Source organism: Protomyctophum parallelum (genome assembly GCF_964188405.1).
Source record: "Protomyctophum parallelum genome assembly, chromosome: 19".
NCBI lineage: Eukaryota > Metazoa > Chordata > Actinopteri > Myctophiformes > Myctophidae > Protomyctophum > Protomyctophum parallelum.
Window position 1 is genome coordinate 9,403,689 of NC_139717.1, and position 15,934 is coordinate 9,419,622.

Sequence of the window (15,934 nt, forward strand, 5' to 3'; positions counted from 1 at the left end):
GTGAGTCGCAAGCCTAGCTGTAATCGGCGTCTGTCATTCACATGTCAGTTGATCATTACATCATACATTCATATTCCAATCAGAATTCATGCTGAATGCAGACTTATCATTATTTTCTACCTATCCCCATCCCTACAGTCCAACAGCTGGTACAGCCTGGTCCTCTGTGAGAACTTCCTCCAGGAGCTCCTGTCGGGTGTTGACGGCGCACCCAGACACTGGTCGCAGGGAGCCCCCGTGTGGAGGCAGGCTTTGTCTGCCTTCCTGAAGAGGAATCCCTGCCCTGCTATGGAAGACCTGGTGCAGCTGGCACATCTCGCCAACGTCATGCCCGACGGCCAGCTCCAACAGACGGGCCAGCAGCTGTCTGAGCGGTGAGCGCGTGGTCATGGAAGATATGTTGAACACTTGCAAACTGGTGTCCCTCTTTTGGGCATTACTGTCAAACTAATAAAAAATAAAAAATGATATGGTTAATTGCACTGTATTCCCTGAAGCTAGCGTTTTCACCTCCTACAGATGTATGATCCTCAGGAAGCTGCTCGGCTGTCAAGGGCCTGCGGCCATCAGCGACCTCCGACTGGCTCTGCAGTGGCAGTATGACTTCTTGAGACACGCCAACCATCTTCCCCAGGCTCCCACTGACCCCGTTAACAGTGGAGGAGCTGCGAGCATCCAGGATGCCTCCCATACCACATGTCCCCTCTCCAGAGAAACATTGCGTAGATCACAGGACGATATCAAGAAATCATCTCGTATATTGCAGGACGATATCAAGAAATCATCTGGTAGATTGCAGGACGATGGCAAGAAAACCTCTCATAGATTGCAGCACGATAACGCGCAATGCTCTCTTCCAAACCTGAACCAATGGGGAACTGGGAAGGAAGCGAATCCCCCCCGAACCAGCCCTGTGGGTACTGGAATGGCGTTGTTGGTTGAGGGCAAGCCCCCCTCTCTCAGCTCGTTTGACTCTGGCTTCGATGGGGCAGGAAGCAGCGGTCACCTGGAGGCCGGTGGAGGGAAAGAGGGCTGGGAAGGACCGTGCAGGTCGGCAGGAACCAGGGACTCGTTCAGACCCATTTCCAGGTAGAGTTGTCATGATCCTGAAGTTTTGATGATTAATTAATCTATATATATATATTATATACAGAGTTGGGGTCCGTTACTCATGAAAGTAATGCACTACATATTACATATGAAAAAAGTAATGCCTTACATTACTTTATTACTCCCTGGAGAAAGTAACTAGTTACATTACTCGTTACATTACTTTTGCGTTACTCTATAAAATCGCCTGAGATGCATTGTCAAATAATAAATCTTATCCTACGACAACAACATAATATTTAGTTTGGGGTCTGTGAGGCCAAATCTCATCAAATGGTGGTCCATGGCTAAAATGCAGAATACATACTGGACCTTGATATGAAAATGGTTGAAAACCACTGTACCACGTGGTTCTAGGCAAATATTAACTTTCCCAATATATATTCAAATAAAAATAATGAGACTGAGATAAATCAGTAGCCTATATGTTCACAGTGCTTTAGGATCCCTTTCTTTATGATGTGGAGTCCCCTGCTCCATTGCTCATTAAATGTAGTTTTTCATTTCGGCACATTTGGTTTATTTATCTCTGCATTAACTAACTAATGATTGTGAGAGCACACGTTCTACAACAAACAGACCCTCCCACTGGCAGTGTTGCCAGGTTTTAGAAGAGAAACAAGCAGCCATGTCTATGAAAACAAGCCCAAAAGAAGCCTGACTGGTCTATTATAAAACAAGCCCAAAGTCGCTTATAGTAAGCGGACATGGCAACACCCCAACGCCTGCTCTGTCTCTGACAGTGGGAGACTTAGCCCCATATGTGCCCTCTCCCTACGCTCATTCTGTAGCTCCGAGATGAGGTCACACACTGGGCTCCTCCCACCGCGTTTCAGAAACGGTGCAAGTTTCCACAATAAGTGTTTCTTATCCTTACCACACCATTAATCCAAAACGTGTAGGGCCCATGCAGGTTTACACTAATTCAAACTTAGGATCGGCCCAGAAAATCCAACTAGAGATTTGAACTGAGCCTTTACGTCCCGTAGTCGCTTCCATGTTTATCAAGGAAGTGTGCGTGTGCGCGTGCATGTCGAGTGAACTGAAGTCAGTTGGAAATTTTCGACCAGGGGAGGCGCCGGGGAGGCGCTAAAGCTTTTCAACTTCCTTGATAAACATGGAAGCGACTGACAAAATACGGGACGTAAAGGCTCAATTCAAATCTCTAGTTGGATTTTCTGGGCCGATCCTAAGTTTGAATTGGTGTAAACCTGCATGGGCCCTACACGTTTTGGATTAATGGTGTGGTAAGGATAAGAAACACTTATTGTGGAAACTTGCGCCGTTTCTGAAACGCGGTGGGAGGGGCCCAGTGTGTGACCTCATCACGGAGCTACAGAATGAGCGTAGGAAGAGGGCACATATGGGGCTATGGGAGACTGGGAGCTTGCTGTGCACAGTGTGCAGCGGAAAAGTTCTGCGGAGATTTTAATACCGAGACAACGTAAATGATAGTTATGACACAAGCACTGTAGGCTATATCACAAAAAAACGGACAATGATGACGGCCAGAGGTTGAGTTGGGAGGAGGACAGGTGGGTCTAAAACCGGACGTCTGGCCACCCTACGAGTCCACGACAGTAACGAAAAATGCTGTGCTGCTGATGATCTGACACCGGTTTGACATGTTCTAGCCCGTACTGCGTTGCCAGCGCACCATTAGTGTTCATGTTCAACTCATCTCCGTTGTGTGCATTATTCTCCAAAGCAACACTGCTGAAAGCAGCCACATGACGCAAGTAACGAGGCGCTGCAGCGACCAGTAACTGTAGTGTGATTATCAAATTTGGAGGAGTAGTGTCGTTATATTACTCGTTACCGACCAAAGTAGTGTCGTTACAGTAACGAGATTTTCCGTTACTCGTTACACCCAACTCTGATTATTTATATATATATATATATAGAAATATAAAACGGGCCATGCATTTACTAATTGTTTTACCGACAAGCTCCGTTGTGAGCTCGTAGATCAGCTATTGTTCAACAGATTAATTGATGGGATAAGTGGAAACAATCCTGACGATCATCACAAATGATTGCGATCAGGTGATCATGTCGTAATTGTGGGCCTGGCCTCTTTCCTAGGCAGCCGCAGATTCACGAAGAGAACGCGTCCAGCATGTCCGACTCTCAAGAGTGCAGAGACGACTTTGATTTGGCCTCGGTGGGAAACTGCTCCAGGGCCAGCGTCCGGGTCCCAATCCCCCAGATCACCGTGGATTCCCTCAACCTGGAGATCAAAGTGAGACGGTCGACGAGGCTGCCTGCCAACCCCTGGCTCAGCCTGCCCGTAGACGACCTGGAGAAGTCGTACACCGTCACGGTTACCCAGAACCCCCCGGGGTCAGCCTCGCAGCAGAGAGACCCCCAAGAATCTGATCCTTCAGAACTCTACCGCCGTCATTTTGACGTGTCCATCAGGTAGGGCTGCAACTATTGATTATTGTATCCATTTATTCTTGTATTAATCTAGCGGCACTAATCTGAGAGGATGGCCATGGAGTTCGAGATGGCTTTGACCTCATATCTCACAGCACACGCATGCTTATTTGACATTTTACACAATTGCTACGTTGTAACATCTGTGCCCAGAGTCACATTGGTTTCTATGCATTTTTTGTTTGCTATGCACCATTTTTCATGTATTTTATTATTTTCTACCAGTCTACTACGCTGCTGGACTATATGCCATGAGAAACCAGTTAGATACATGTGTTGCTATGGCAACAGGCAGTGATTGGGAAGCCCCGCGCACAGCTCACCTGGCTGATGGAGTGAGGGGCAATCACATTGTTTGAGCCACCTGGAGAGATTGACTCTGGCAGTCCAGAGTGGAGGTGTAGAGAGACAGACAGTACTGAGGAGGCAAGAGGAATATTTCCCAAGTCTTGCCATACAGCCATTTGGATTTTTCCCTTTAATATTGGATTCTACCTTTGGATTAAGAGACCTTCTGGTTTGGATTTCGATCGAGGACGGACTTTGCGTAACGGTGTAAAGGGTGGTAAGAGGAGACTTGCCACTACACAACATTGACCGGGTTCCATTTTGGATTTCTTTTTGGACATTTAAGTTAGCTTTGGACAGTGCCAGGACACTTGAGCTTCACACCCATCCCTTTTGAGGCGGTTTATTTTATTTTGATTTCATTAAGTGAGTTGAGTTTATTAAATCACAGTTAAGCTTATTTACTGATTCCGGTAGTGATTGTTATTCTGAACTGACCCACCACCTCCCTCATTTTTGCTATAATTGGTTTATTTAATTATTATTGTAACCGTTATAAAGTACTCTGCCTGACCGAGTCTGCCAAGGTTTTCACGTATTGTACAGTAAGCATGACACTGCCTTTTCACACTATACCATTGCTGGCTACTTCCTGAAGTCGTGCAATGTCATTTTCGTCATCACATTACAGTAGGTCCTAGCCCCTCTCGGAACCCCCTGGGTCAGCCCAATCTATCGTGCCGAACTGGGCTGACCCATTGGGTCCCTGTGCGTTTGAGTGATTCTGTTCATTTGAGTGATTCTGAGTGATTCTGTTCGTTTGAGTGATTCTGATTCTAAGAGCTCTAAGTTACAACGGATACCGCTGGGAATTCTCCTGTGCCGCGGAAGCTGTTAAGTATTTTTAATCTTTGTTTGACCGATTTGGTCGCTTTGATTCTTTTCTTCCTTCCTTGTTTATTGACCGGTTATTGTACCGCCTCCCGCTGTGCGGTTGGCTTGTGCGTGGCTACGTTCCTGCCTCTGATCTGCTCTGTCATGGCTATAGCCACTAGCTAGCCAGATAGGCGGTACAATGAGGTGTCAATAAATAAGGAAAGAAGAGAAGAATCAAAGCGTCCAATTTCAAACAAAGATTAAAAATACTTAACGGCTTCCGCGGCACAGGATAATTCGCAGCGGTATCCGTTGTAACTTAGAGCTCTTAGAATCAGAATCATTCAAACGAACAGAAGCACTCAACGGCTGTTTATTTATGTTTGCGTACCCGGTAGCAGGGTAGCGGTGGAATAGGACCCCATGGTACTGGGTCTCAAAAATGACAGAAACTTCAGTACCATTGGTTTCTGACTTGTGGGGCTAAGTAGGTCCCCCCCCTCCACCCTTTTTCCCTCAAAAACATTTTTATAATATATAATATTTTTTTACGTCAACGAATCGATAAAATTTCCCATTTTGATAATTAAATTGATTATTCTGATCAAATACTTAAGCCCTATTTTCTACTCAAAAATGGCAAATAGATAAACAGGCAAACATGTGGTGCCCTCTGCTATTTTTGCTACTTATGCAGTTGTTTAAAAAAAATTGACTCACTTTTTCAAAAGCAATGATTGTATCAATTTCATTAGTTTGACTAACTGTTGCACCACTTGCCTTAGGTCCCGGGACCTGCCCACGCAAACGGAGGTACCGCCCAGCACGCAGGACAAAGGGCTTTGGACCAGGGATTGGACACTGCAGTCCCAAAGCAGCTGTGAGGATCCAGAGCTGAGCTCCATTTGCAACGTCCTGTCTAGCACCATCACCGAGGGGCAAGACCAATCCAACTGCATCACAGAGGGGCACCCCACTCTGCTCTGGGATTCATATGACTTCCATGATCAACATCAAGATGCCACTGATGGGTAAAACTAATTTCTACCAGTAAGATCTCCCCTGCCCACTTGGGTTGGAGAGATGATTGCGCTTTGAGCTTCAGGCAATACCACTCAACTAGTAGGCTCCACATTCCTCAATAGAATAGTACCACTGCAGATGTACTACTAGTTATATTGTATTACCATCATACAGATTTCATTCATTAATATAAGTTCCAGGTTGTAGCTTTAAATCATGTCGGTTATTTTAAGTGATGGACATGGCGCAATGTACGTTTTTGCCAAATGGGTACAGTGGTAAATGGATTCTAAGCAGTCTAATTCTGCTCGCTTCTTGACGGCTTTTAAATCTTTAAAACTAATTTCTTCTTCCTGGCTTTTAACTCCTTTGATTGTTTAAGCCTGAGCCTTAAGCCTCGGTTTGCGCCTTGGCTTATGTCCTGCTTTAATCTTTTGCTTTGTGCAAAATTTTTTTCTTCTTTGGTTTGGTTGATCATTGTAAATGTGCTCTATAAATAACGTTTGATTTAAACAATTCACCAGATGCGAACAACCGAGATGGGAGAACAGCCCTCATTTGTCTGCATTTCTTTCCATTCTTTTCCAGATTAAGCAGTTCAGATGTGGGCTTTTGTCCAAAGGATTGGGATGTGAAGGAACAGGAGGGTCTGAGGGAGGTAGAAGAGATTCTGGACAGAGCTGATGGAATACTACAGGTGAGGTGTCAACCATTTGAACAAAGCAATGCTTAATGTTAATGTCTCACCTACAGTATGTTGAGTTTGGACTTTGGAGGAAGTTTGAATGAAAGGAAATGCTGTTAAGAATATTTCTGTCACATTTTCAATTATGGTTTTCTACTAGGGCTTTCATGACTACAGATTCTTACTAGTTAACTAATTTGACCTAGTTAGTCGATGTTTACCTATTATGAAATAAGATTCAAATACAAATTTAGTATGCATTTTATTGGACTATGTTTTTGGGGGGTGCAGGAGGAAGAAAAGGTTCTGGCCCAGGAGGTCCTGCTGGATGTTCTGTGGAGATGGGATAGTAAGGACCATATTAGTGTGGTATGTTAATACATTATTTATACAGAAATATCTCAAGGTGTGTACTTACTAGGGGTGCAACAGTTGAATACTCAAAGAAATTATGAAATTGGTGAAAAATACATTATCTGCTATTTTACAAAAAGTACAAAATTTGGCTTAAATTAGTGGATTATTCTTCACATTGAATATCTTTATTTTATATATATTTTCTAAAATGTCAAAACTCAACCTTTCTTAATTATCCATTAATCCAAAAATAATTGATGCAAAAATGTGCAGTCCTAGTATTTACCTTTAACCGTGAGAAAACATTTGTGCAATGCCCATGCTCCATTTTCCAGATGTCCCCCAGCGATCTGATCGAAGCCGGTGTGCTAGGCCTCGAAGATGGCCTTGCCTCTGGCGACCTTGAGGACCACAGTGACTGGAAACCACTGCATTCATCAAGTCAAACCGAGGCTCCTCCCGAGGACCATGAATGCCACGTTGAAGCTGTGAACCCAACGCGACCCCGCAACCGGGCGGACCTGCTGACAGAGCTCCGGAAGGTCAACATCCTGGACGAGCTGATCGTCGAAGAGAGCCTGAAGATTCACAAGCTCAGACACAACGACAACGTGGAGGAGACTGCCGCGACAACTGGGCCCTCGATTACGAGGGAGGTCTTCAGGCTGCAGCTGGAGAGGGAGAAAAAGGAGGTGGAGAGGATGGAAAAGAGCTTAAAGAAAGATCGGGACCAAGAGCGCAATGTCAAGAAGCACAGGAGCAAAGCCAAAAAGATTGTGAAATGTTCTGCACTGGAAAAGATGCGAGCGGAGAACGCAGACGAGGGATTGCTCTGTAATGGCCTCTCGTCAGGAAGTCTAAGCGAGTGCAGTGACTTGACCTCAGTAACTCGACACAATTCCTTAGAACCGTGCACCAATACATCCAGTAGCACTACAGTATCGCCTGATTCAGATCCACTTGTAGATGGCCAGAGTAAAGACGGCGCTGACCCAAGCTATGATCCAAAGGGCCTGAATGGGTCTGTCGCTGAACCCACAGCACCCAGCATGACTCCATTCATGGATCTGAAGGAGTCTTCTGAAGGGATGAAAAAGGAACCTCAGGAATGTATGAATGCAAAGGAATTGGATGCATGGTCAGAGCCAAACGGCAACACATTAAGCCCAGAAGCTACCACGATACCAGAAATGGGACCGGGCGACAGAGCTTTTGATCCAGGCGGTAACTCAACATACGCTCCTGTGCCTAAACCGCGAAAGGCATCACTTTGTGCAAGCTCCCATATCGCAGAAACGGAGTTTGCATGTATAGTAGTGCCCCCTGGTGATGCAGCTCCCACTTTTCAACAAGGTGACACACGAGACGCCCTACCGAAGCCCAAAGAGAGAAAACACAAGTCTCTGGTCAACTGTGACGCCATCGTATTAAATCCCAATGTCAAAGAACACCGTAACAACAATAACAATAACAGCCGCCTGACTGAACAATTCATAAATCCCAATGTCAAAGAACACAATAATAACCCCCTGACTGAACAAATCATAAATGTCAAAGAACACTGTAACAACAATAACGGCCCCCTGACTGAACGGGCCATGGTCTCATTCGATGAACCACAGTCCGCTAATGAAACCTCTCCCCAAGAAAAAACAAACGTCATGGTGCCTCCTGAATCCGTAGGCACTTTGCACAAAGATCCTGACGACCAAACGGAGGCTGGTTCTTCTCCTGCTGCAGACGGGTGCCTAAACCCACAGTCGCCACCACAACCAGAGGACCCTCCCGATTTACCTGTCACGTGTGACCCGGGTGGAGGCAGAGGGTGGCGTAAAGAGATGTCCACTTGTGAGGACACCCGGATGGCTGGCACGAGGTCACCTGTGCAGCCTCAACTTGGCGACATCAATGTCAGAGCGGTCAGTTTGTCCTTTTTTCTTTCTACAGTACATTTTAGTAATCTTTCTTTTGTACAGTATATGTACAGAATATAAGTATAATATAATAAGTACTTTGATTATAAGACAACCCCCATTTTTCAAGACTCTTTGTGGAAAAAGGACATTGAATCTTAAAATAGTCTAGTCCCCGATTATAATATAACCCTTTTTTTTAAGACATTTGCATTTGAAAATAAAAAACGTCTTATATTCAGACCAATGGGGTATATATTTTTTTATATAAAGTTGCGTTCAAGCTACATTACCACACCTACTCTTAAAAAAATAACTTTTATACACGCTACACTTAACTACAACTACAACATGAAATTGACTGAGCAGTGAAAGCTATGATGCCATACTTATTTCATCAACGTTTTTGTTCAAAACCTCCCCCCCCCCCCCGCAGATGACAGATTTCAAATCCCCTATAGTGTTGGATACAGGTTCTGGTTTGATGAAAGCTGGATTTGCTGATCAGGACCTTCCAACAACCATATTCCCAACCATTATTGGGCTGCCAAAATATGAGGTATTACTTGTGTGCTAGTTCTAGTGCATTTAAATGCTAGAAATGGTCTGCTTCTAATGTGCAGTACTGATCAGCAGTTGTGTTTTTGCAGGACATAATTAATGGTCACATGGAACGAGACGTGTTCATTGGACATGAGGCTCAGCACATGAGAGGTGTCCTTGCTCTGAAGTACCCCATAAAAAATGGAATAATTCAAAACTGGGATGAAATGGAAAAGGTAAAGATTCAACATGCGATTGTGTGTGTGCTCACGCTCACATGTCATCTTGATGCCACCTCTTCTGAGCTTGTAGAGCAACTGTAGATGGCATTCTCCATCACTTTTTGAAAGTTTTTAACCAAAATAGGGACATAACATAAATGTATTGATGTCATCCTATAAACTTCATTCAGGTGTATCTTGTAATGCAAATAAATTAGACTATTAAGACTGTTAACAGACCCATCTTTGTTCAGACGGTATTATTTATCACATTGTCCTACTTCATTCATAAAGCTAGTGCTTGTGCATATTATTACTAAGCCTTAAGGGAATGCATATTATTACTAAGCCTTAAGGGAATGCAGACTATTCTCCTGTAGTCATCATTTCCCAGTTTGTCCACGGTCTTGAGCCAGCAACTATCCAGTTACAAACTGGTGTCCTGGCTAGCTCACACATCATGATGATGCGATTGTAGATCGTGGCCTTCATCAGAGCAAAGTAAAACCAACCAGTCATCCTTGTGTTATTGTTTCAGATCTGGCATCACACCTTTCAGCAGCTCCGCGTTGACCCGGAGGACCACCCGGTTCTGCTGACCGAGGCGGCCATGAACCCCCTGGTGAACCGGCAGCGCATGGTGGAGGTCATGTTCGAGTGCTTCTGTGTGCCATTCACCTACGTGGCTATGCAGGCTGTACTGGCGCTCTATGCGGCTGGGAGGACCACAGGTTATTGGAATGCCCATTTAATTTCTTAGCCCAGCGTTTGTATGGGGACCCCATCTGCGATTATCTGAAAATAACCAATCTAAAAGCTCTAAACGCATCTCACAACATGATGGCTTGTGGTGGACATTTTTCTCAAAAATATATTTTTGCCACAGACATAGAAAATGAGTAGTCCAACACAAAGAGCTTAAATTTCCATTATAGGTCTGCAACTCTCTGTCCTTGAAAATAAAACGCCTGAGAACCTCTGTCCTAGTGGACTCCTAATGTGTCATAGTAAATCTGTGTCCTATTATTCTGAAGAACATTATAATGGTGTGTAAAAACAAAATCTAGAATTTGCCACGGATGAGGCTTGCCAACGACACATTTGTCCGTGTACAGACATATTGATGACCCCTGATCACAATGCCTTGTGGAGGATCCTCAGAGCCCACTTTGAGAACCACTGTCTTAGTCACATGAACCCTAGTGTCCCTATTCTGGGGATGTTGTAATAGTCGACCATTAAAAAAAAAGGTCATCTGCCAGCTATCTTGTCATGTAAATTATTTTCTGTTAAATGTAAATAATTATGTTCTTTGTCTGTAGGTGTGGTGTTTGACTCTGGGGATGGAGTGAGCCACAGTGTGCCGGTATATGATGGATACTGTCTAGCTCATGCTGTGCAGCGTGTTCCTCTAGCAGGCCTGGATGTCACCATGCATCTGAAAAAGGTGTTCATTCAGTCATATGTTTTCAGTCATACATTCATTGTTCTGAGCACTGCTTAAGCTGTTGACTGGGGTCTCACATGGCTCTATAATTCTGCCCCCTTTTTTCCCTCTCCACCAAATCTCCATCAAAAGTAAATGATTAAAAGAATGTTCACTTTTAAGACGAGCCCAGAATAGGGACTGTAGGTTTTAGGTGGTGATATCGTGCAACAGTTCGGCAAATAACAAGTGAGCTCTATATGGTATGGTCCCCTATGGACCAAAGCACATGTATACATGCATTAAAGATAACTCTCATGGTCCCCTAAAAAGCTTCTACAGGAGCAGGGGGTCTGCATGCGGACCACTGCAGAGATGGAGATAGTGAGGGAGATGAAGGAGAAATGTTGCTGCGTTGCTCTGAACTATGAAGTGGAGCAGACCGGCAGGGGGTCCGCCAGCGGAGAGATGTATTACACCCTGCCTGACGGACAGATCATCTGCCTCAACACGGAGAGGTTCAGGTAACACCCTCCGGGGAACACTCTACCTAATGAGCAGAGGCTGTGTGGTGTCGCTTTATTCGCCCATTAAGACGAGGCAGATTCTACAAAAAGCCTGTATCTGCTGTATATTTAGCAGACGCTAAAATGTATAATAACACGGATGCTTTTTCCAGTGGTTCTTAAACTTGTACATTTCAAGAAGACCAAATTACTCTGACTGAACGTATACAAATGGAACCCTTACAGCTCCATTTGGTAGCATTATTTTGTACACTCGGATACAGGGTCTATCTGGAACCCCCTCAAGGAACCATGAGGATCCCTGGACCTGTCAAGAACCACTAATCTATTCTATAAATATAACTACATATTATTTACTCAACTGATCTATATCTTCCGCAAGTCTCTTGTTTAGGTACCGGTAATTGTACTTGCCGACTTCTCTCTCCTCGCTCTCTCTCTCTTTTAAATAAAAACGCTATTTTCGTGCTCGGACACAGCCACACGCATAGCTGTCTATAGCAGGTCACGACTGAATGGCTGGAAAATGGAAATTAATCGTTTAGTTTACTGGTTTCAGTATTAATTTATGATATATTCATTTATGATATATTTTCTCTATTAAGGTTATTTTTGCAGTCAGTTTGTATTGAGGGTGGGGGCGAGACATGGCCAAAGCATTTCCGGGCGTTCCCAGCCAAAAACGTTGAGAACCCCTGGTCTATAGGAGTGGTTGCAACCACAATTTATTTTACTCAAAAGCCACACAATCACCTGCCCCAGATGGCTGACTCATTCACACTTTACTATTTGCTACTTTGTGTGAATAGTGTACAGAAAACCTGATTTGTGGCATGCAGAGCAGACTACTCAAGACAGGTCACACCACTTTCTTGCAGATCAGATTTGTTTATAGAGTAAACCAAACCTGAGCTGTATTCCTGTCAAACTACAAACCTGAACTGTGTAGTTTACTTTTTACAAAGGCAAAAACCCATAATGTGCTTATCATAGATCAAATCTACTCACGAATGCATTGTGAGATTGTAGCTCTGCTATTTTCACAGAATGCTCCCCTTTATGACATGGCTAGATGTGTTAAGTCAAAGTTTTGTCAAAGTGTCTGATTTGGTCATAATCTACAGTCTAAGGGACCAAACAGATTCTTCAAAGAAAGGCTGACTATGGCAGTCTGTGATGCTGTAGGCTTGACGCAGGACTTGTCTTAACCCAGGTCAACCGGTTTGGTTTTACTTATCCAGGGCCCCTGAGATTCTCTTTAAACCAGAACTGATTGGACGAGACCATTATGGGATACACGAGAGCATTTTCAAGTCGATCCTGTGCTCAGACATTGACCTACGACGGAGTTTCCTAGGGAACATTGTTCTGTCAGGTATGGTTTTACCGTTTTGTTCATTACACACCGGCCACCTACTTGTTGTTAATGATTTTTGGAAGAAACCATACAAGCGTTGTATTTTGTAATACCTTTCAACCTGGCGTCCCTACTTTGGGCATGTCATCATAGGCAAAATCTTCACAACATAAAAAAAAAAAAAAAAGGCTGATCTGCAAGCTCATGTCACATTGCGATGTGTTATGATCTACCGTATTCATTATGTGCCTTTCGCACATTTTGAGGGGCTGTCAATTACCATGAAATGGGGCTTTTAAGTGGTTAAACCTATAACCCAGTAGGGCTGTTATGATGTTGATATACAACTCACTGTGGCACTGAATTTGATAACCTTCATTGGATATAATTCTTTCCCCCATTCCACCCAGGTGGAAACACGCTGCTGCCTGGCCTGCCAGAACGTCTGCAGAGTGAAATCGGGGGCATGGTGCCGGCGGACCTGGCAGACTGTGTCCACATCAACAGTCCCAAGGACAGAGACTTCAGTGTGTGGAGCGGTGGCGGTGTGCTGGCCAACCTGCCATCCTTTTCTTCTGCCTGGATCAGTCGTGAAGAATACGAGGAGTTTGGACCACAGATCGTCTTCAGAAAATGCTTCTGAGCTGAACTCGGATCTGCTGGTACGTGGATTACTGTATAATGTGTACTGGTAGCTGCCAAAGAAACAGACCTTGTCCTGCACTTATCCTGGCGTTCTGCTTCAATAGTATTGCAGTGTGCTCCGCTGCCAATTATTTCCTAAATGCTGTCGAAGGAGCTGAATGGTCATCCAGAGACAAAGACCTCTAATATCTCAGCCTTTTGACTTGCAAGACGGGTCGTATCTCATAAAGAACAAAATATGGCATTTTCAGACTGCGTTTCTCCCCAAATATCCGGAACCTTCAAGTTCTTCAGTGGCCACGTCTTCTGAACATCTCAATGTGCAATACAGCGCTTCCATGGTGCCATGGTTCTGGTCTAAACGTACAGTAATAATACGCTTTTAAATGTTTAGTTTTCTGTCTGTCTTTTCTACGTTACTGACTTTTGTATTAATTTGATCCTTGTCATCAGGCAGAGTCTTGACCTATGCTCTCTATAATGGGAGCTCTTACTTGAAATAAGCAGGCGTGATTTTTAACCTGCCACTGAGGTTATGCCTCCATAACTTGCTCATCAAGACTCACGCATGTGACAAGGATGAAATTGCTTTTTATTAATTAAGAGTTGTAATTTTCCTCAAATAGGTTATGTGTGCGTATCCCTGTGTGCTGTTGGTTATTTTTGCAGCACAGGTAAACACTTGGAAGATTAGAACTACAGTAGAATTAGGCCTCGTTAATATATATGGCCTTATTTTTATTTAATTTTTTTGTCACAATACCCAATTTCAGGACAACTACTTTAGGGACACACAGAAGACATGTGAGAACATATTGATCAAATTTAAATCTATCTAAGTTATATGTTCTAAATGATTATAGCTAAAATATTTTTAATTTAATTTAAATTATAATCGTATCCATGTGATTCGGTGCAAGTTTTAAATGTTTTAATTGCATTTAAATTATTATCTTATCCATGTGACTGGGTGAAAGTTACAAAAGTGAAATGCAGTTCGGCAACACAACCATTCCCTTTCCCATTTTTTCCCCTATTTTTTCTGGGGGTAGGGGACGTTGTGCATGTCCTCTGTCAGGGCAGAAATCATGACTCTAAAGCCTAATTTATACTTGGTTATGTGATGTGTTGCACACAAAAAATTACTTAATTCTGGAATATCTCCATAAAGGCGATGGCAAGCGAGGGAGAAGAAAGTCTGTGTTCAATGTCCTCAAATCCAGTACAAGAACCTGTGTGTTAAAGTAGTTCTGTTCAAGAACATGAACACGTCACTGCTCTTGTAAGTCTACCTACCGGTACTGTAGGTGATGATGGGGAGCAAGTGTTGGTTGATGCCACCGTTGCCACGTAAACTGACTTCAAACAAATCTTACAAATTCCACGCAAATCGGAGTAAGACATTTTGTTATCCTGAGACCCAGTATTCATACTCTAGTATCTTGTAGATTGGCTGTTTGGTGTGCAACACCCACATGCAACTTAAGTCAGGCTATATACTTTGATGAACCTGCTCATCTGATGGTGTATCGCTATCAGGTTGTCTGGGCAAGAAAAAATGTACTATTCATTTAAGTTGTTGATGATAATCAATACACTAGTGGTTCTCAAAGTGGGGACCCCCAAGGGTCCTTGAAGGAGTTCCAAGGGGTCCCCAGCATAATGAGCGATTGATAGTTGGCAACCAAGTTGAACCTTAAAAGCCTGTGACTGGCAGTGTACAAATGGGACCAAAATGTGTACACTGTAAGAGTTATGGGGGTCCATGAATACACAAATTAGGGGTCCTTGAAATTAAAAGGTTTAGGAACCACTGCCGTACGGGACCAGCAAACTGGAGTGAAGACGGAACATAAGAATGCACCAATAATGGTGCAGCACTGGTTGCTGGTGGTTGTATGATGTGCAGTCATTTCTGAGAGCAACTACACTGATGCCTACACTGCACTGTTTGGGTTTCCCTCAGGAGTGTCGATTCTCCGCCAGAAGAACCAGTTGAGCTTTTTTGAAAGGCTTTTTGTATAGCAAGTTAAAAGTATCATGTCCATGTTGGATTATGTGATGCATGGGATTGCTCTGAGAATACTGATCATCACCTTGTCTCTTGTGTACAGTAAACTTGTGTACAGTGAATTACTATGCTTTTTTTTGGGTCCACTTAAAATATGTATTGCTTTGTCTTCTATTTGTTTTCACTTGTGGTTTTGGTTTGTCTTTGACAGTTTTGTCAGCATGTATTATGCGTTGACGTGCACAGCAGTGGTGATCACTTTCCGCCTGTGAGCGTGTAGATTTGCCTTTTTTTCTCCTACGTGTTTCAGCAGCACGCAAGTCAGTATAAATCAGGTCTTAGTGCTGTGAAGTTTTCAGCGGGGCCAAAACTGGTGCATTTGCCTTGTTGCTTTGAACTTGCTTAATCCTGATAAGCCCCTATACAGCCCCATGTACTTCTGTGATGCATGATTTGTCTTTTGTATTTTTGTGCACTTTTGCATAGTCATTTTGTGTGTGTGTGTCTGTGTGA

General features: G+C 43.7%; 1 protein-coding gene across 2 annotated transcripts; it reads left to right on the top strand.

The window, feature by feature from the left end:
- The first annotated feature begins 144 nt into the window (after positions 1-144).
- On the top strand, positions 145-13,600 carry LOC310876301 (uncharacterized protein). 2 transcript variants are annotated; one of them, XM_083789812.1, is made up of 14 exons: positions 145-374; positions 520-1,089; positions 3,196-3,531; positions 5,499-5,744; positions 6,325-6,433; positions 6,713-6,790; positions 7,114-8,697; positions 9,128-9,250; positions 9,342-9,470; positions 9,994-10,186; positions 10,778-10,902; positions 11,215-11,405; positions 12,650-12,783; positions 13,176-13,600. In XM_083789812.1, the coding sequence occupies exons 1-14, from the start codon at positions 289-291 to the stop codon at positions 13,406-13,408; spliced, it is 4,137 nt and encodes a 1,378-aa protein (XP_083645938.1). In that variant the 5' UTR covers positions 145-288; the 3' UTR covers positions 13,409-13,600. The 2 variants fall into 2 exon arrangements, with proteins under 2 accessions (XP_083645938.1, XP_083645939.1); XM_083789813.1 differs by having other exon boundaries at positions 6,334-6,433.
- Positions 13,601-15,934: the final 2,334 nt, after the last annotated feature.